The sequence below is a fragment of the Muntiacus reevesi genome, chromosome 4, assembly GCF_963930625.1.
Source record: "Muntiacus reevesi chromosome 4, mMunRee1.1, whole genome shotgun sequence".
Lineage (NCBI taxonomy): Eukaryota > Metazoa > Chordata > Mammalia > Artiodactyla > Cervidae > Muntiacus > Muntiacus reevesi.
Genome location: NC_089252.1, coordinates 160,299,135 through 160,319,990, shown reverse-complemented (window position 1 = coordinate 160,319,990; position 20,856 = coordinate 160,299,135). Strand labels below are relative to the sequence as shown.

The 20,856-nt window shown below is 39.7% G+C and overlaps 1 protein-coding gene across 1 annotated transcript; it reads right to left on the bottom strand.

The window, feature by feature from the left end:
- Positions 1–2,186: 2,186 nt before the first annotated feature.
- On the bottom strand, positions 2,187–15,888 carry IL26 (interleukin 26). The gene is made up of 5 exons (XM_065933340.1): positions 15,718–15,888; positions 15,576–15,632; positions 15,268–15,402; positions 2,358–2,423; positions 2,187–2,273 (listed from the first exon to the last, which is right to left on the bottom strand). Exons 1-5 carry the CDS (start codon positions 15,886–15,888, stop codon positions 2,187–2,189), a joined length of 516 nt encoding a protein of 171 aa, XP_065789412.1.
- Positions 15,889–20,856: the final 4,968 nt, after the last annotated feature.

The following is a 20,856-nucleotide window of genomic DNA, read 5'->3' as shown; positions in this document are numbered from 1 at the left end:
GCTGCTTCCCGGTATGCAACCATCACTGGTTCTGGTAAAGTCCAGAGTGGGACCTGTAATCAGAGGGAAACTTTTGCCCTGAGCCCACAGTGACACACCCAATACTGCTTCCTCCCTGGGTACCAGGACACCAGCTCCTCTCTTCTTAACTGCCTTTTCAAAATACTAGTCTTTACTCAACCACACTAAAAACCATGCTTTTCCCTTTGGTATTTAAAAAAAGCCTTTGGTATTTGTGATTAGACACCAGCACAAGGATATTGCTTTCTTGCTCAGTGATGATGTTTAAAATCCTACAGTGCTTCTGAGTTTAGCAGCTTTTTAACTGTTCTAGGCAAACAAAAGAATTTAAGAAACAAAAACATCGAATTCATCAACAGGGAAGGGACATATGTCTACTTGTGGCTGATTGATGTCATTGTACAACAGCAACTGATATGACATTGTAAAGCAATTATCCTCCAATTAAAAATAATTTAAAAACAACTTTGAATTCAATTACTCCAAAGTATTAGAACCATGGTGAAATTTTATCCCGAAGGACCTAAAGTTGCCTGATTGGCAAATGTGAATATTTCACATCCCCTCTAATTACCTGGAGTTCCAAAGTAATGAAACAGCCTAAGAATGGTAGCCAACACGGGAGACTCCCAGCTCTGGGGAAGCAGAGCACAAATTCAGCTGTGAGGGTGCCTGTTCCCGGAAAACACTGCCGTCCTGAAAGTGAGCCAATGAGAGGCCATGGGTGGTTCACCACCTCCTCTCGGGTCCATGGGAAAGCCAGGAGGCAGATTCCTGACCCCCAAGATGCCAGCTCCTCCAAATATTTCTCAACAAGGAAGGCTGCCCCATTACTGATGGCCTCGAAGCCTGCCCTGGGAAGCCCTAAGTCAACAGCACGAAATGAAGGCAGAGTCCCCCAGGCTCCCCACCCCCAAACCCCTCCACTCACCACCGCTTTCCCTGCCTGTGGACCTGTCTAATAATGAGGTCCCGGTGGGATAAGACATGGAGGCACAGGGTGTTGATGGGGAAGGCAGGAAGGAGAAAGGGCAAGAAACAAAGGGATACTTTTAGAATATGAAAGAAAAGGTAGTCCCCAGTGGATAGATAAATGACTATGTGATTGAAGAGACTGGATGGTGAGAAAACAAGGGAAGAAATGCCAAGGATGAAAACCACAGAGGCCTTCAGGACACCCTGTCTATTCCTACCACAAAACACCAAGTCCCAGGGTTGTCTGTGTGCAGCAGAGACAGAATGGATGCTTTGTGGAAGCGAATTAGCCATCACACAAATCGTTTTCTGAAACTGCCCATGATTACTATGCTGAAGCAGGGTCTGTTTGATGCAAAACAATAGTCAGGCTGTATGACTCATTCAACTGAAGGGCTGGTTGTATGGGTAAGGTTTTTAGATAGTATGGCAAGTTTCCTGTGGTAGAATCTGAACTGCATTCAGACTTCTATTTGGCCTCTAATAACATTCTTAATTGCATGGCACCTGGAAGGAACATAATCAAGCTTTAGCATCATTTCCACTTAGTTCCTTATAGTCTATGTAGCTTGAGTTATCTGTCAAAAGTATGTCTAGTAAACCATTCCAAGCAGTTAGTTTCCATGTGCAACCATTTGATCTGATCTGATAGTTACCCAATGTACTGAATGAAATTCTAGCATACTGTCTTAGAAAGGATATCCAGGACAAAGAAACACAACTTATTTCATTAAAACCAAAATCTGCTAGGGGCTAAGTTCACACCAGGGATAATTAATTATCATCAAGCCCTACACTATTCTATGCTTACTCCTTAAGTAGACAATAATTATATACATGGCATCTATGTAAGTCTCACTATATTGTATCCCAGAAATCTGTCATTTTCCTTGAGTAAATATTACATGATTTAATTCTGGTTGTACACTTTTAGATTAAACTCATACAATGCACTTGGGAATGACAAAACATATTCAAGATGAAAGCATTCTTTGAAAATACAGAAAATGTGCATATTAATGATAACTTATCTCCAAAATGTTATTGCATTAAATTCCTCTAGTCATCTAACTTGCTGGTAGCACTATGTACAAAATATTTAAAAGGAAATACACTACTGTAAATTGATCTCTGGTTGTGCTCATTATATTTTAAAATAATAATCAAATCAATCCACTTGGCTCCTTGAATTACTTAATATTTTCCAAGAATTGTTTAATCCAGGAAAGAAGAACATCCAGTTCACTGATGGCTTTGTAGATTCCTTTCTTTCCAATCTGCAGATAAAGTAGGAATATTAGAAGCAGAAATATTTCATATCTTAAAAAAAGTACTCAAAGACAAGAATTTGGTATACTTACCTCATAAAATGTTCTTTTCATCCTGGTAATGGATTTCATCTCTCTAGCTGATGAAGCACAGGAAATCTAAGAAATTAGCAGTAAATACAGAAGTATTGCTGAAGAAACTCCAGTACTCACTCTTCCATCCACTCAACCAACAATTTTTTAGCATGTTGGGGGCATGAAATATGCTGGCAAATAAATAATACCTGGCCTCTGTCCTAACAGAGTTTACAGTTTCATGAGGGAGAACAATGATAAATAAATAAATAAATAACAAATGAAAAATTAAAACTTACAAACTGCAACTAAAACTGTGTTTGTAATGCACAACTCTATGATAGGGATCTACAGAAATGACCCTCTTTCAACTGGATAGTCAGAGAGGGTTCTTTTGAGGAATGACACTTAAATTAAGGCCTGAACAGGGGGGAGGCAGCAGGTATATGAGGAAGTGAAGAAAGAAAAGAGGGATTTGGAAAGGATACACAGGTGGAATAATAACACACAGGGAACCTGAGCGAAAGGTGGGCAAATGTCCTGAGGCAAGAAAGATTACACCTTCCAGAAACTTAAAGGAACCATGGCTGGAGCAAGAGAGATGCTGGAAACACAAGAAATGTGGGAATGATGAGAAAAAATATTTTTACTTTTTGAAAAATCTCTCTGGCTGTTTGAAGTATTGCATAGTACAATATTCAGATGTTGATTCCCAGGAGAAAGCACCAGGAAATGAATATCAGTTTCTAAACTGGAAGAAGAGTAAGCTAGTGTCTTGAGAAGACAGCTTGTAGCCTGACTTGGGGTCGGGAGAGACTGGAAAATGCTGGTCTCCTTTGAGGAGGTGAGTTTTCAAATCTGAGCACGAGAATCACTTAGAAGTCATGGAGGAAGAAATTCTCCACCTTCCTTTCCTCAGCTTTTTTTCTCCCACAGGTTCCCATAGGGAAGACCTTGCATAGGAAAGTAGAAATTCTTCCTGTGAAAGAGGCTTTTGTGATGAGGCATGGGAGAGCTGCACACAGAATGTGAAGGTTCTGTCTGCAGAACTCACAAGCGTAAGGGCTGAACCTCCCTCTGATAAGAGCCATGAATTTAGGGGACGTTTCCTCCCACACCAGATCCTGTGAGGTCAAGACAAGGTGGAGCCGATCCAGGACAGTGGTAGCCAGAATCAGCGCATACAGTCAGGAAGAATTCATTCCTTCGTTAAACAAGCATTCATGAAGTGCCTACTAAGTGTCAGATCATGTGTCAGGCACTAAAGACATAATAATGAGGAAAACAGAGCTAGCAAATAGGATAGTGGTAGATGGGAAAATCAACAAAATACAAGATCAATAATAGAAGATAAAACTCTAGCAGTTCTTCTTTACCCCAATTTCCCCTCATGTGAAGATTGTTAGATAAAAATAATAGTAGTCAACGTGTATTTTGTTAGTATTCTGTGTCAGGCACTAATATGAAGGCTTTGGTTATATTAACTCATTCAGTCCTCAAAACAACCTTATGAGGTAGGTACTATTATCACCCTCATTTTATAGGTTAGAAAACCCAAGCATTGAAGTTAACATTCTGTCAATGTTCACATAGTATTAATAAGTGGAAGAGCTGAGATCCAAACCCAGGTATTTTGACTCCAGAGTATGTATTTAAAAGCCACTATATTACACTATTTATACACTTTATATACACTATTATACTATTTTTTTATATTTTAAAAAACTGCATAACTTGGAAAAGATATTCCAGCCAAGCCATTCCCCTGTTGAAAATCTTAAATATCCAGTTCCAAAGAAAGATTAGTTCAAAGATCCCTACTCTGTATTATCCTGGGGGAAATACTGGGAATGCCTCTAAAAGCCTAAGCTAATTGACAGAGAAAGACGGCCAGAGACAGAGAGACTTCAACCTGAAAATGCACAGTGTGCTAATGAACAAAAGACGAAACCCTGTGTGTGTGTGTGCGTGTGTGTTTGTATGTGTGTTTGCGTGTTTGTGTGTGTTTGTGTGTGTGTTTGTGTGTGTGTGTTTGCATGTTTGTGTGTGTTTATGTGTGTGTGTCTGCGTGTTTGTGTATGTGTTTGTGTGTTTGTGTGTGTGTTTGTGTGTTTGTGTGTGTGTTTGTGTGTTTACGTGTGTGTTTGTGTGTGTGTTTATGTGTGTGTGTGTTTGCGTTTGTGTGTGTGTTTGTGTGTGTTTATGTGTGTGTGTGTTTGCGTTTGTGTGTGTGTTTGTGTGTGTTTATGTGTGTGTGTGTTTGCGTGTTTGTGTGTGTTTGCGTGTTTGCATGTGTGTGTTTGTGTGTTTGTGTGTGTGTGTTTGTGTGTGTGTGTTTGTGTTTGCGTGTTTGTGTGTGTGTGTTTGCATGTGTGATTGTGTATGTTTTGCTCCCTTTGTCCATTTGTTTTCCAGACTGGAACTGCAAAAGTAAATTCTAGAAATACCAACTCTAGTTCCAGCCAGGAGAGTAGTTCTGGAAATAATTATTATAGAGAAGACTATTACTTTTTAAATGGAGAACTTGGCTAGATGCTAAATCCGTCCAGTCAGAAATTATCTAGTATAAATGTAGTTGGCCCAACATTGCATTGGAAGCGAGGACTTCATGAGGATAATCGATACTTGCCAATTCCAATGTATCCAAAGTTCTTAGATGCAAAGATCAGTCACAAGGAACTGAATAAGCAAGTCATAGGGCACAATATCCAATATGCCTGGGTCAGGATTTAAAACTGTAACACTAGAATCCACCTGCAGATGCAGGAAACAAGGGTTTGATCTCTGGCCCAGGAAGATCCACATGCCACAGAGCTGCTAAGCCCGTGCGCCACAAACCCTGAGTCCTGCGCTCTCGAATCCGAGCACCGCAACTGCTGAGCCCCGCGCTCCAGGACCTGGGAAACGCAACTGCCGGGCCCCGCGCTCTACAGCCCAGGAACTGCAACCTCTGAGGCATGCGCACCCCCAGCCCTTGCTCTGCAACGAGAGAAGCCACTGCAATGAAAAACCTGTGCTCTGCAACTAGAGAGCAGCCCCCACTTGCCACAACTAGAGAAAAAACCGTGCAGTAATGAAGACTCAGCACAGCCAAAAATAAATAAACACTAAAAAAAAAAAAAAAAGATTTAACACCGAAAACATGAGACCAAAGAAGCCAACCAAATTCTGGACATCAGAGAAATTAAATGTCATTAAGGCATTCCTTGATGACGAGGCCCTCTCCCCAGACAGCGTGGGCCTACGGGGCCTCCCATAGTAGGGGAGGGATTACAAGAAAGGTTTGCGACTTCACTCCATCTAAGGCACATGCTACCCTAAGAAGAACAAAGAGAGTAGAAGGGGAAAAAACAAGGTTTAGCAAAAAATAAAAACCCATTACTTAATAGTGGCAGTGTTTCCTCTAGAGCTCTGTAGGTTTATGGGCTTCTTTCTGGTGCCTTGAGCTCCATTTACTATAAATGACCCCTAGTAAATGCAAGAGGTTTTCACTTTCCTCACTGTTATAAACATGTCTATAGACCCAGTAGGATAGCCTGATTTTACTGCTAATTCAGATTTCTTTGCTTGGAAGGAGGGATTCCTTTTACCTTACATTTCAAGGTATAGTTCCATTTGCAGAAAACAGCATGCAAAACGAAAGGGCAGCAGTTTTGTTCTAAGAACGGCTGAATGATTTGACAGACTCAGGCAAAGCAGTTATGACCTGGACGAGAGGCAATTTATTAGTAGGGCTGGAATAACCAGAGATTGGCTCAAAAACATGAAAATAATTTGTGTGTGATAGTCACGGAATAACACACACAAGGCAACAGCCTAATCATTCACCATTAAGTCAATGGATGTTTACTGCATGCTTACTATATGCTAGGCATATAATCACGTCTCTGACCACATAGCATTGATTTTACTTAATTTATAAAAGTGCCCTACATGCTGAAAACCTCCTTGGGGCACAAGCAGTGGCTCATAATTGTCAGAGACAGCGAAGGAAAATCACAATACTACGGGATGAATATTGTGATTTAAAAACAAAACCCGTTCTGAGGACACAGCAGCAGCCATCCAGCTGTGGGACCCCAGAAGGCGTCCAGAAGGAAAAAACAAGAGCGTTGCATCTTGAAGGGTGACTAGAATGGAATGGAAGAAACAGAAAGAATGGGTGAGTAGGCAGAGGAAGCCCGATGCTCAAAGGTTGGAGAAAACAGAGATTATGTATTTATTTAATTTGTTATTATTGTTATTATTTTGGGGGCCACAGCTGGCAGCATGTGGGATCCTAGTTCCCTAACCAGGGATCGAACCTGTGCTGCCTGCATTAGGACTGCGGAGCCGTAAGCACTGGAAAACCAGGGAAGTCCAACAGTGATAATTGAAACACCCTTCTGGTCTCAGATTCAGTTACCTGTGATATGGCCCCCAACCTCCATCCCTCAGCATCCTCTTGTTTGCTCCATTCATGGCACCTATCAAAATCTGAGAGTTGCTGAAACTGACTGAGGGCATTCTCAAAAGAATTCTGTACAGAAAGAGATATCATCTATCAATTTTTGTTGAATTTCCAGCATCTGGAACAGTGTTCAGCAACACTAGATACTCGGTGCTTGTTTAATGAATGAATCAATGAATGAAATGCAAGCATCAGCTTAGAGCTTCGGGGCTCACAAAGCCCACGGGTTTAATATTAATAGTTGTCTGAAGTATATACTGGGCATTAGTGAGCTCTGTTTAAAAGAATTTCATGAAAAAATAAATGTAATCCTTAAATCTGAATCCCAGTATCCACAACGTGTTTGAAAAATCCTGAGAATATGTATTGTGCATTATATACACTAAAGTGAAAATGAATAATCCCTCTCCACTGATAATTCTGAGGAAATGAAATAGCTTGGCCAGAGAGTGGACAGCGGTACATCTCACAGCCTCTCACCCTGTGTTCTCACAAATGATGAACTCAAATTCTTCCTACAAAAGGAGTTTCACTATACTATAGTCTTTTATGAGCATGTGCCAGGCTTCCCAGGCGGCATTAGTGGTAAAGAACCCGCCTGCCAACGCAGGAGACCGTGAGAGATGCGGGTTCAATCCCTGGGTTGGGAAGATCCCCCAGAGGAGGATATGACAACCCATTCCAGTATTCCTGCCTGGAGAATCCCATGAGCAGAGGAGCCTGGCGGGCTACGGTCCATAGGATTGCACAGAGTTGGACACGAATTAATTGACTTAGCACAGCACAGCCCAATACAACTAAGGGATAACTGACAGAAAAGAAATTCTATGATATAATTAGAAAACACATTTACCAAAGTTAAACCTGATGACTCATAAATGATCTCTGTATCTTTCACTTAAAGTAACACTATAAGTAAAACACTAACATAATAAGTAAAACACTATTAGGCACTAGAAAGGTATTTGATTGTTTAAGAGAATCTCTCCCTTGGAAATTGTTGAGAAAATATAATTGGAAGAAAATTAGCGTTCTGAGTATGGAAAACAGTAAGGAAAGATACGAACAATTTTGCAGAACTACTATGTATTAGGCACTCTGACGTAGTATCTTATTTAATTCTTCCAAAAACCACATGATGAGATTATTTGTATTGTTAAAGACAAGTTTAGGACTTCATAGTTAATGAAAGAATAAACCAGAATTAGTCTTACTTCCTGCTTCAGTTTTTATCAGCTCAACCAATTATGATTTTTAAAATATTCAAAGTTGCAAACAAATAAGTGGCAATGTTTCGCAGCTTGACAAGCTAGTTGCAACTATTTGATGATACAAATTACTCATGATACAAATTACTTATCAAACATTCTACAAGAATTAGAGACACAAATATTCTATTTGACAAGACTTGCCAAACTTAAAAATTAATTGCATACAATTAATGAAAAGAAACAGAGCTCTCTAATTACCAATTACTATTTAGACTCTCAAAATGTTAATTAAAGTAGATGATGAAATCTTGAAAACTAATGTACTATTTTTCCAGTTTCAACTTTGAGCACTAGCAATTAGGCGAATTACCCTATGAATTCAACTAAGCAACTATTAAATTCCCTTTCAAGCCTGAGAGTTTTTCTATAAGAATCTTTAAAACGTCTTTTTACATAGAGGCACTCTCCAAATATCATTTAGACAAATACCATGGGATGGCAAAGAGTCGGACACAACTGAGCGACTTTCATTTTCACTTTTCATGGCTAACAAAGATTAAAAATAAAGATATTTATGTTAGCCACTGCTTTTTTTTTTCTAAACAATTATACCACCTGAATTACCCAAATCAGACTTATTAAAATGTATGATATTTTACTAGGTGCTGCAAAATACCTAGAATGTTCTCAGAAATGATAAGATGACATTCGAATACAGTGGTGCTGGGATTTCAGACATTGGAGTCTATCGTGAAAATTGTTGTAGTGTCGTGTCTCGAGAATGGCTCAAGAAGATGCCAATCTCGGTGGATTTATAGAGAAACCCTAAACTTTCAAGAACCAGAAAGACTTCTCAAAAATGAAAAAGAATTTATGTCCATGAGTTAATAATGAAGCTAAGAGAAAATAACAACTCATTGATCACCTTGAAAGAATATTAGAAAATCAATCCTTATATTGAAAACTGATAAATAAAGAAAACGAATTACGTGTTTCTTTTTAAACAGTAGAGATGACATTGTTGGAGCAAATGAAATAACAAGTTTTAATTAAAAATATAATGTCATCATTTGGTAACTTTTAAAAATATCTCATATATTTGCATAAACAGCTGACCCTAAGTAAAATTACACACTATCTAGAAAATCACAATATTTAAAACAGGTAAGAACCAGAATTACATGTTTATTCTGACCTTCTTATATGATAAGGTCCTCAGAACAGCCAAACAATTAGTTAGGGGGAGATTCTCTTTACATAATTATCCCTATTTATAAATAAAGGAAATAGAATTTTAAAAGCATTATTTTGCAATGTTTTATGAATTACTAGATCTAAACAATAATTATCAGAAATTGATAACAGAAATAGAGTCCATATAGTACATTCTAGAAGCTAAAGGAAAGATCATGTGAAGTAGGAAAAGGGAAAATATTAAAAAGAACAAATTCAGACTTCTAGTAACAAAGGCTATAATGTCTAAGACGAATGGTACTAAAGTAGGTTAGATATTACAAACTAAAAGGTTTGTAAATTTTGTAAACTTGAAGATATAGCAATAGAAATTATCCACAATAAAGCACAGAAAAACATTACCATTGACCGTAAAAATGACAGCAAGGATGCTGAACAATTTTAACTCCATGCACTACTGGTAGAAATGTAAGCTGATTCAACCCCTCTAGGAAACAGCTTGGCTGTTTATTGCATCATTAAACATACACCTAACCTATGATCCAGCCTCGGTGTTTACCACTCCTACCACTCAAGTGTTTACTCAACAGAACTGAGAATCTCTCTCCTAACAAAGACTTGTATGGCATTTCTCCAGGCCAGATTACTGGAGTGGATCGCCATTTCTGTCTCCAGGGGATCTTTCCCTCCCAGGGATTGAATCCTGGGTCTCCTGCACTGCAGGCAGATTCTTTACTGACTGAGTCACTGGGGAAGTATATAAATATTAATAGCAGCTTTTTTGGTGATAATGAAAAACTGGAAAAAATAAATAGCCATCAATAGATGAATAGATAAAGTGTGGTGTATCATTACAGTGGAATGCTAATTGGCAATGAAAAGGGGAGAAGTAATTAATACACTCAATAACATGAGTGAATCTCAATTATACTGGGTAGAAGTCAGACTTTTAAGAATATGACACGTATATCGATTTTCCTCACTTTATAATTGTCTAAAGTCCTGATAAACCTATTGTTAGTTGAAAATATCTTAAGTCAAAAATGCATTTAAGGGACTCCCCTGGCAGTCCAGTTGTTAAGACTTCATCTTTCAACGTAGGGAGTGTGGGTTCAATCTCTGATAGGGAGCTAATATCGCACATGCCTCAAGGTAAAAAAACTGAGACATAAAACAGAAACAAAGTCGTAACAAATTCAATAAAGAATTAAAAATATGCATAGTATACCTAACTTTCCAAGCATCATAGCTTAGCCTAGCCTAGCTTAAACGTGTTCAGAACACTTAAATTGGCCTGCAATGGAGAAAAACCACCCAATACAAGCCTATTTCATGATGAAATGTTGAATATCTCATAGAATTTATTCAATACTGTAATGAAAGTGAAAAACAGGATAGTTGTCTGGGTACGGAATGGTGGTAAGTGAATTGGTTGTTTACCCTCATGATCTTATGGCTGAGCTGTGACTGCCGCTGCTATTCAATATCAAGAGAGTACTGTGCCAGGAATCACTAGCCCAGGAAAACTGGAAATACATACCTTTTATAAAGTCAAAAATCACACCATTGTAAGTTAGGGATCATCTGTAAAACCATTTACATTAAATCCTAGGAAATGCAAATAAATCTACAGTGACAGAAAGCTGGCCAGCGGTCCTTTGGAATCCGTGTTGGGGCGGGGAAGGGGAGGGGATTACCAAGCTAAACAAAGAAACCTTGAGGGGTGATGGATGTGTTCATCATCTTAATTGTGGTGGTGATTTCACAAGTACACATATGTCAAAACTACCCAATAACACACTTTAAATCCATTCAGTTAACTGCATGCTAATTATATATCAATAAATCTATTAATAAATACATCATAAATATAAACATACACAAAATACATGGATATGTATTTGATTATCACTCCTATGATTGTATTTATGCATGGGACTTCTCAAACTTCTAGCAGACCTAAAGCAACTTACTAACCTTTCTCCAAGCTTTTTTCTTCTGATCTCATAGTAAATGACACCACCAACCAGCCAGGTTTCCAAGTAGAAACCGTGGGCTCATCCCAGTCTGGGCTTCCCTAATGGCTCAGAGGATGAAGAATCTGCCTGCAACACAGGAGACCTGGATTTGATCCCTGCAGAAGGGAACGGCTCCCCACTCCAGTATTCCTGCCTGGAGAATTGCAGGGACAGAGAAGCCTGGTGGGCTGCAGTCCATGGGGTCGAAGAGCCAGACACTTCCACTTCCACCCCGCTCTGCTCTCTTCCTCAGACTCTCCTTGTCCTTCCTTACGGCACTAGTGTGCCCACCTCAGTCCAAGCAGTGCTCTTTCCATTGTTTCTGTTGCCTGGAGTCTCACCCCTGCAGACACACGGATGGCCAACAGGCACGTGCAAAGATGCTCAGCATCACTAATCGTTAGAGACATGCAAATCAAAACTATAATGAGGTACCACCTCACATTGGTCAGATGGCCATCATCAAAAAGTCTACAAATAATAAATGCTGGAGAGGATGTGGAGAAAAAGGAATCCTCCTACACTGTTGGTGAGAATGTAAATTGCTGCAGCCTTTTTGGTTTTCCATTTTGAATATAGCAGCATGTACATGTCGATCCCAAACTCCCTAACTATCCCTCCCTTCCCTCAACTCTTTCCCCCTCTGTGAGGAAAACCTCTCTGTTTCTGTTTTGTAAAATAAGCTCATTTGTATAATTTCTTTTTAGATTCCTATAAGGGATATCATACAGATATTTCCAAAGATTCATTCTTGAGTCAGAATCACCACAGCTAGGAATGTCTGCATCCAATAAAAAAAGAGATGACTGGATTGGATCATAGATGCTATTTCTGGTTTTCTTTTTCTTTTTTTTAACTCCAGATTCTATAGACCAAGACATGGATTTAGTCTCAGGATCAATTCCTCGAAAGTCTGCCCAAGTTTCAGTAAGAGAGGAGAGCTTTAAAGCAACCAGCAGAGCCACATGGAAGGGGGAGAAAAGTTTCTGCAACTTGCAAAGCTTTGATTCATTGGCATATTCAAGAATTAAGGATAGCCTGAGGTCCCTGGAAGGAAGGGGGGGAAAGAAACATAGTGACGATTACACATCTGGTGGAAGGCACAGCTGCTCTGTTAGGAAAGCTGCCCTCATGCCCGTCTTCCCAAAATTAAAGCAAATGTTCAAAAAAGAAGGGAAAAAAAATCACATGTAAATAAATGTCACCTACTTCACATCTTATAACTTCTCCCTCCTAAACTCTGCCACATCCACTGATTCAGAATTCCACACAGAGCGGCAAATGCTCAATTAATTTATATTAGACACATGCTTGCTTCTGTAGCCAAAAAGAAAAAAATGGTGATTGCCAGAAAAACTAAATGCAAGCTTGTTATTAAAATTAAACTTATTTCCCTAAAGCAATATCTGAGGCGACTTTCTAAAGCTCAGCTTAATCCTTCGACCTTCTTTTTTACAGTTTCACGGAGGTGGTTTGTTTACTCCAGCACATAAACTCCTTAGCTTGTGAGCCAAATTAACCAAAGCTAATAAGGGTTGTATTGGGATGGGGGAACATTAGAAGGAAAGACCAGAATTAGGTGGACCTCAGGATGGTTGGCTAGGCGATGTGCTCGTATTTGGCCACAAGGGGGAGCCAGCCGCCTTGGAAAGCCTCCACGATGAGCCTGAGCGGTACCGCCCTACTCCCATCCTGAAGTAGCCGAAGTCTCTCAAGAAAAGCTCTTGACAAATTAAGGTCCCTTTGGGAACTGACTTCTTCCATAGCAAGTCAAGGCAAACCAGAGTTCCTAGAGGGTTCTAAGTTTTTCGTCTGAAACATTGCTCGGTTTGGGTTGTAACTATTATGTGGTCTCTAGCTATATGAGCTGAAGAAATAAAATCAGTGGTCAAAGCAGACATGGCTTTTGGGAGTTTCAGGGGTGCAGATATACTATACTGTATCAGACAAGGATTTCTAGTATCTCAGCATCATTAACAAGCTTCATTTACAATAATATTACATTAAATTGGACGACCCTGTACCTTATTATTTTAATGGAATATGAGAGTTTATGGGAAACTATGCAGCTTATTTAACTTATATGCAAAGTACATCATGCAAAATGCTGGATTGGATGAAGCACAAGCTGGAATCAAGATTGCTGGGAGAAATATCAATAACCTCAGATACGCAGACAATACCACCCTTATGGCAGAAAGTGAAGAACTAAAGAGCCTCTTGATGAAAGTGAAAGAGGAGTCAAAAAGTTGACTTAAAGCTCAACATTCAGGAAACAAAGATCATGGCGTCCAATCCCATCACTTCATGGCAAATAGATGGGGAAACAGTGGCAGACTTTATTTTGGGTGGCTCCAAAATCATTGCAGATGATGGCTGCAGCCATGAAATTAAAAGATGCTTGCTCCTTGGAAGAAAAGCTATTACCAACCTAGACAGCATATTAAAAAGCAGAGACATTACTTTGCCGACAAAGATCTGTCTAGTCAAAGCTACGGTTTTTCCAGTAGTCAAGTATGGATATGAGAGTTGGCCTATAAAGAAAGCTGAGTGCCAAAGAATTGATGCTTTTGAGCTGTGGTGTTGGAGAAGACTCTTGAGAGTCCCTTGGACTGCAAGGAGATCCAACCAGTCCATCCTAAAGGAAACCAGTCCTGAATATTCATCAGAAGGACTGATGCGGAAGCTGAAACTCCAATACTTTGGCACCTGATGCGAAGAACCGACTCATTGGCAAAGACCCTGATGCTGGGAAAAATTGAAGGCAGGAGGAGAAGGGGATGACAGAGGATGAGACGGTTGGATAGCATCAGCAACGTGATGGACATGAGTTTGAGTAGGCTTCGGGAGTTGGTGATGGACAGGAAGTCTGGTGTGCTGCAGTCCATGGGATCACAAAGAGTCAGACACGACTGAGTGACTGAACTGAATGCAACCCAAGTCCCAGATGAGGATGTAACTTAAACACAAACTAACCAAAGGGAACATAAATTTGTTATATTTTTTTACCCTACTGACCAGCTCACCCTTATAAAAATTGTCTGCACTGTAGGCTGGAATTTGGATTACTGTGTACTTTCATGGACCACACGAAAAAAGATGTCCTGATATTTTAAAACTGAAAATCTGCTACCAACAGCCCAGAGTTTAAGTTTCATGACCCTGATGCTCATTACCTTCTGGTGACCCAAGGACTGTAATAACCTTCACTACCCCCTACTTGTACCACCTACCAGTACAGCCACAGGAGGCTGGAGAGCACATATTTAGAACAAAACCCACTGAAAAGACTCAACACTTCTCACAGAGGCCAGCCAACTAATACCGCACAGACCCTGGCTTGGTCGTTTTGCTTTGTTTTGTCTTTCTATCCTGATCTTTAATATCATGGATGCTAGAAATACGGTCACTTCTGCCTGCTTAATGCGTACCCCATTGCTTAGGGTGACGGTGACCATTCCACTGCATCAAATAACTTAGGTACCAAAGAAGAACACACTTCTTTTATCATTTTGTTTTGATTGAAACTTTGCCTTGTAAAGGATGCGATTCTATACTTACACAAATAAATGAGAAAAAGTCAATCTAAAAGCACTTATCAATATGGGAAAGAAAGAGGAGGTGAGAGAAAGTGAGCAAAAAAGAAAGAGAAAAGAGAGAGAAAGGAAGAAAGGAAAGAAGAAAAACAAGGACATGTTAGAAAAGTGTTTGGCACATCATTGGTGCCTCAGAAATATTTGTTAAATGAATGAATTAGTTGGGATTTGCACAAAGAGAAACTGATTTGAAAAACTAAATATTGATCTGAGGAGTGTCTCATGTTCATTTAGCTCTCTTCAACTTATTTTATATGTCATTCCTTAAGAAATAGAACATAGTGGCATGAGAAGTTACACAGGATTGCTTGATACTATTTCCCTGGTGATGGATTCTCCATTTGGACTACAAGCCAACAATTAGAAAATCCCTTTACTCACCCGTTGGGATGAAGACAAAATATGCTATTTTCTAGGTAGATTTCTAGGATCAAAACCATATTTGCTGTGCATACTTACACAACGGCTCAATTTCTGCCTAAGGCTATGAAATTCTTCCACAAAGTGCATTTCCTTGCAAACTTGTAACTGGAGTTGACCAAAAACATCTTCCATGAAGAAGGACAGAAGTTGTTCCTGGAATCTGCAGTTTTTCTAGAAATAAGACAGGAAAAAATTGCCTAAGGTAAACCATGAGCAGCTTTTGTAAAATGAACAAAAATATCCCCCTGATTACTACTTCATGACCATCTGGAAAAATTAAAAATGCAAGGAGAAAAGCATGCAACAAGTAGAAATGTGAGAAAGAAAAGCACCCCCTGGCTTACCATAAATAGCTTTTTTGTTTTCTTTTTTAATAACCGTATATTTTTTATGCGATCTTCCTACAATAAAACAAAGAGAAATAAGATTTATCCAGCATTTCAAATGTCCCTTAGGTCTTCATTCTAAGCAGAGCCTAATACTTACTGGAATCGTTGCTCTGAGGCTTGCTGCCTTGACATAGAGCATATCAACAGCTTGGGACAGGGTTCCCCTTGGGTAACAACTTTCGGCAAAGGGTGATTGCTTCTGCTTAGCAATGGCAAGAGACAGGGTGACAAACAGCAACCCAGATCTCAAAATGCAACTCACCCACATTTCCCTCCACCCCACTCAGCTCGTGTCACTCACAGTAACCAGTTATTTGTGCCGGTTAGACGGGAGGATAACCTACTTACTTTAGCCCTCAAGGTCGCCTCTCCAATGAGATGCTGCGAAAGATAACTTACAGCTTAGAAAGAGGAAGATCACTTCAGTTCTAATTTTTCAGAGCTTGCTTCATAATCAAAAAACATTGACCACACCATAGTGTGACGTTAAGTAAAAGCTCAAATTTACTGGCAAGGTGGGGGCCCTGTTTCCAAAAAGCATTCAGAACCTCAGATGTGTCTCACACAGATTTCATTATTTTTAAAAGCCAAGCCATGCCAGTAAAAGAACCCTGATCTCCTGGAGGCTGTGTGACTGTTTTTAAATATGAAAAAAAATCTGCTTTTGTAACTAGTATCCCAGAAAAAGTGTAGAATGAGCAGCCCTGGGAACCTGCTCATGACCCCATATGGGTTTGACATTTGTCCTTTGCCAGATCCTTCACCTGCCCGCCCCTACCCCACCCAGCAGAAGCCATCATTCTGCAGCCTACCATCAAGACTCAAGAGAAAAATTTTCCAATTGTTTTCAAGAATTTTTCCACTGCATACATTTTAACTCTCCCAACATATTCAAGACTTTTTTGAACCAGGACCTGGAATTAAGACCTATTTAATTAACCTAACTAATTAACCTATTAATTTAATAGGTTCTCTATCATCAGTCCATGGGCTTCCCTGGCGGCTCAGACAGTAAAGAGTCTGCCTGTAGCACAGGAGACCTGGGCTCTATCCCTGGGTCAGGAAGATCTCCTGGAGAAGGAAATGGCAACCCACTCCAGTGTTCTTGCCTGGAAAATCCCACGGACTGAGGATCCTGGTAGGCTACAGTCCATGGGGTTGCAGAGTCGGACACGACTGAGCGACTTCACTTTTCACTATAACTGTTTTGTTTTTTCTTTATTCCATTAACAAATTTTTACCAAGCATCTATCTATACAAAGAACAGTGCTTGGAACCATGGGCCCACATACTAAAGTAGATGGCTCTATGGACTTCTGTCCTCAACTCTATCCCAATTCTTCCCGATAAGTATGTTTCCTTTTGCATAGCATCCCCAGGATAACACATGGACACAGCCCAGAATCATATACTGAGAAGCAGCGCTAGGTCATCAAACCCCAGAACGAATGGCACCAACCTCAATCTGGGCAAGTTAACATGAAAACTCTGGTTGTGATAAGAGATTCATCAAAACTAGGAAGAATCAATAAACAGGCATCAGAACACAAGACTAAATTCAGGGCATCACAGGAGGGAAGAGAAAGTATAAAGTTAAAAAAAAAATCCAAGCACATGGGAGTGTTTTCTGCTGTTTCAAAAAGTAGGTGGGTCAGGACTTCCCTGATGGTGTAGCTGTTAAGACTCTGGGCTTCCCAAGCAGGGCACGTGGGTTCAATCCCTGGTTGGGGAACTAAGATTCCCACATGCTGTGTGGTATGGTCAAAATAAAGTATAAATTAAAAAACAAATATGATTCTAACTTATGAACAAGTTCAGTTTTCTAAAAGTGACTTAAAAGAAATAAAACAAGATTAGATTTTTTGTTAAAGTAAGTGGATCTCTTTGGAAAGCCCAAATGTCATTTCCATAGGAGTACCTCTGCTAATTAATGAGCAGTACCTCTGCTCATCTGAAATGAGATGAGAATTCTTCCCAAAGACCTACCAGAAGGCTGTTGACCAGGAGTGCAAAGTGAACTTTACTGAAGTTTTATACGAGTTCGGGAAAAGGAAGAATTGGGTTTTTTGGGTTTTTTAATTAATTGATTTATTTATTTTAATTGGAGGCTAATTACTTTGCAATATTGTAGTGGTTTTGCCATACACTGACATGAATCAGCCATGGGTGTACATGTGTCCCCCATCCTGAACCCCCCTTCGAACCCCCTCCCCATCCCATCCCTCAAGGTTGCCCCAGTGCACCAGCTTTGAGTTTTTAACTGGGAGTAGCTTAAAGGATGTTGGAACTGGATGTGAAATATCTTAAGGGTTTCTTGGTTCTGGTTGTTTTTTTTTTTCAAGCAGAGTGATACCTACTGTTCAAAGTTCTTTTAGACAAAAGAGTGTTAACATTAGGAATCAAAACCCCAAATGCGTTCAGCAGGCATGGGATTAACACACTGAGTGGGTCGACATAGGACAACAGGAACTTATACATGGCCACCAAGCCTAAAGTCTATCCACTTGTATAGCCTCCTGCAACAAAAACACCGCATCCAATACTGCCAGGAGCCATACACTGCCTTCAGCAACTAAGATCTGGGGGCCCTGATTCGTACCAACAAAACATACATGCAACTCCAATTGCTAATATTGGCAGTCAGCAGGGTTACTGTTTTTTTGACCTCTGATAGTTGCATTTCCATAAATATCTTATGTCTCTCAAATCCTCATGATCCAAGAAAGATCATATATGTCCCAAGGGTGCTTCTGCTTTAGGTTTCAGCCAACTTAAGACAACCAGTCTTTTCATGACTGAAAATTGTGTCACCCCAGTGATCACAGTCATCCCACACCTTAGTCAGCAGACCTGCCTCATTAGAGTGCATTAAAGAGTCAAACCTGACCTCACAGGATGGATAGTGATCATCCCTTTGAACAGGGTACTCAAAGCGCAGATCCTGAAGACAGTTCCCAAGGGGGGCTCCGAAAGTGTCCTAAACAGTAGAAGAACCATTAGAAGAAGTACCAATGTCCTTCAGGTACCAATTTAAAAGAGAAATTTCTGCTCATTTGGATTTATTTTTATTATATCACTTCCAAAATTTTCTTCTACTGACTTGTATGAAAATTGCTGTTAATTACAAGGAGATTTGGTTTTGAAGCTCAGATCCACTTCTCTTTACTTATTAAGGCATTGGGAAATTTACTAATCCTCTCTAAGCTTCAGTTTGTGTCATTGTTAAAGCAGGACAATAATTATACCCACCGCAAAGGGTTATCATGAGCAAAAAATACAACAGTATGAATAGAATTGTTAGCACAATGCCAGCTATAGCAGCTCTTTGAAAGTGGTAGCTACTGCATTATTATTTTTCAAATGATAAATACGTCTTAGTCCATTCGGGTGCTTTAACAAGACTGGGTAGGTTTCAAAGAACAGAAATTTATTCTCACAGTTCTTCAGGCTGGATGTCCAAGATCAACATGCCAGCATGGTCCCATTCTAGGAAGGGTTCTGTCCTGGGTTGCAGATGCCAGCCTCTCACAGTGTCTTCACATGGTGGAAGGAGTGAAGGGGCTCTCTGGAACCTCTTCTTTAAAGGCAGGAATCCCATTCACCACGGCTCTGCCTTCATGACAAATTACCTCTCCAAAGCACCATCACCTTGGTGTCTAGGTTTCAACATACAAACTAGAGGTAGGGGCAGGGGGGAATAAACACAGATATGCAAAATGCATGTGTAATGCTCTGAATAATGTTCAAGTTCATTAAAAGCCTTAAGAAGCTCTGAGAAACGGTTGAAGAAAATGAGAAAAAGGAAGGATGAACAATGATCTGACAGCATTTCAGAATGTGTGGGCTTGAAGAGTCCCATTTATCCCGCACACACCCAGAGGGCAGATTAGAACCAACAAAGTGAATATTTTAAGGCTGCCACTCCTACATAATATACAAGAGAACATTTCATAATATACAAGAGAACATTCAAACACTTTATCTGCCCCAGTGCACAATGAATGCCCCAGTTCCTAAAGGCCAACATGACAGCCATTTCCCTTGAAATTTAAGTCCCTTCCCACCCAGAAGAATGCTAGCAGCTAGCAGCCTGATGGTCAAATATGTCCAAAAAGCAAAATGAGCTCACCGGCTCCTGCAGAGAATCACAGCTCATTTTGAGTCCTCAATGGTGCATCTGCTCCTCTGTAGGAGGAAAAGAAAATGGGGATTTTTAATTTGCTAAGTCATTTTGTTGACTCTAAGATGCTTTGTTTTCCCATGTTAATATCTCTGAAATCCTAGCCTGTTTTCTAATACATGGAGTCTTAAAATGACATCACTGAATCAGCGTCTATACAGTTGTTTCTTTCTAATGACATCATCACTCTAGTTGAACTGTGTGTGTGGCTATTACTGTGGGTATTGAGCTTAAGTGCTGTTCAAATGCCTTTGGAGCATTTGCCTTGACACTAAAGTTAATGTGTTTATAGAAAGGCACAGAGAACAGTGGACTACAAATCTGATATTAGAGAAGTAAATATTTGTCTTTGGAGGAATGACCAAAAATACACATTTTCTTGCAAAGCAACAGCCACATGCTAAAAGTTAAGAAACCTTTACATTGTAGTTTATTCAGCAACATGTTCTTTTCCTTTCTATACATGGTAAATGAAAGAATACTGCAACTCCCAATATATTGCATCTTAAATTTGTTGATATATGATGTTTAATGACCTCAAAGATTGGTATGATTCTCATGATCATAAATCCTGAAATCAACACAGACGTGAATAAGAAGCAAATAGATCTATTTAAATCAGTCATCCAAACAAAAACAAGAAACACTGAAGTCTAATGTTTTTTGCCAGGATAGAGTCAGAAGATATAGACATGAAATAGTAATAGATAGATAATTTGTTCAGTACAATGATAACTTGATTTTTGTCCCCTCAGAAATGGTAGGCCCTGCTTTATTGAACCATTCAAGAAACCTGTTTATCTTATATTTACATCCTTATAGGGATGGATGAGAACAGGTTAGAGAGGGGAAGAAGAGTTCTGTCAATGGTCTGCATGGAAGAAAGCGGGCTATTGAGGTTGGACACATGAGCAGCATAAGGAAGAAACAGCAAGGAAATTCACTGAGGGTCTCAGCCTATGTTCCAGGCCTTGTGTTAGGCAGCTGGTATTCTATGTTTTCACCCTTTATCATTAATTCATTCATTCACTAGGTTCTTAAACTGAGTGTTTGTCA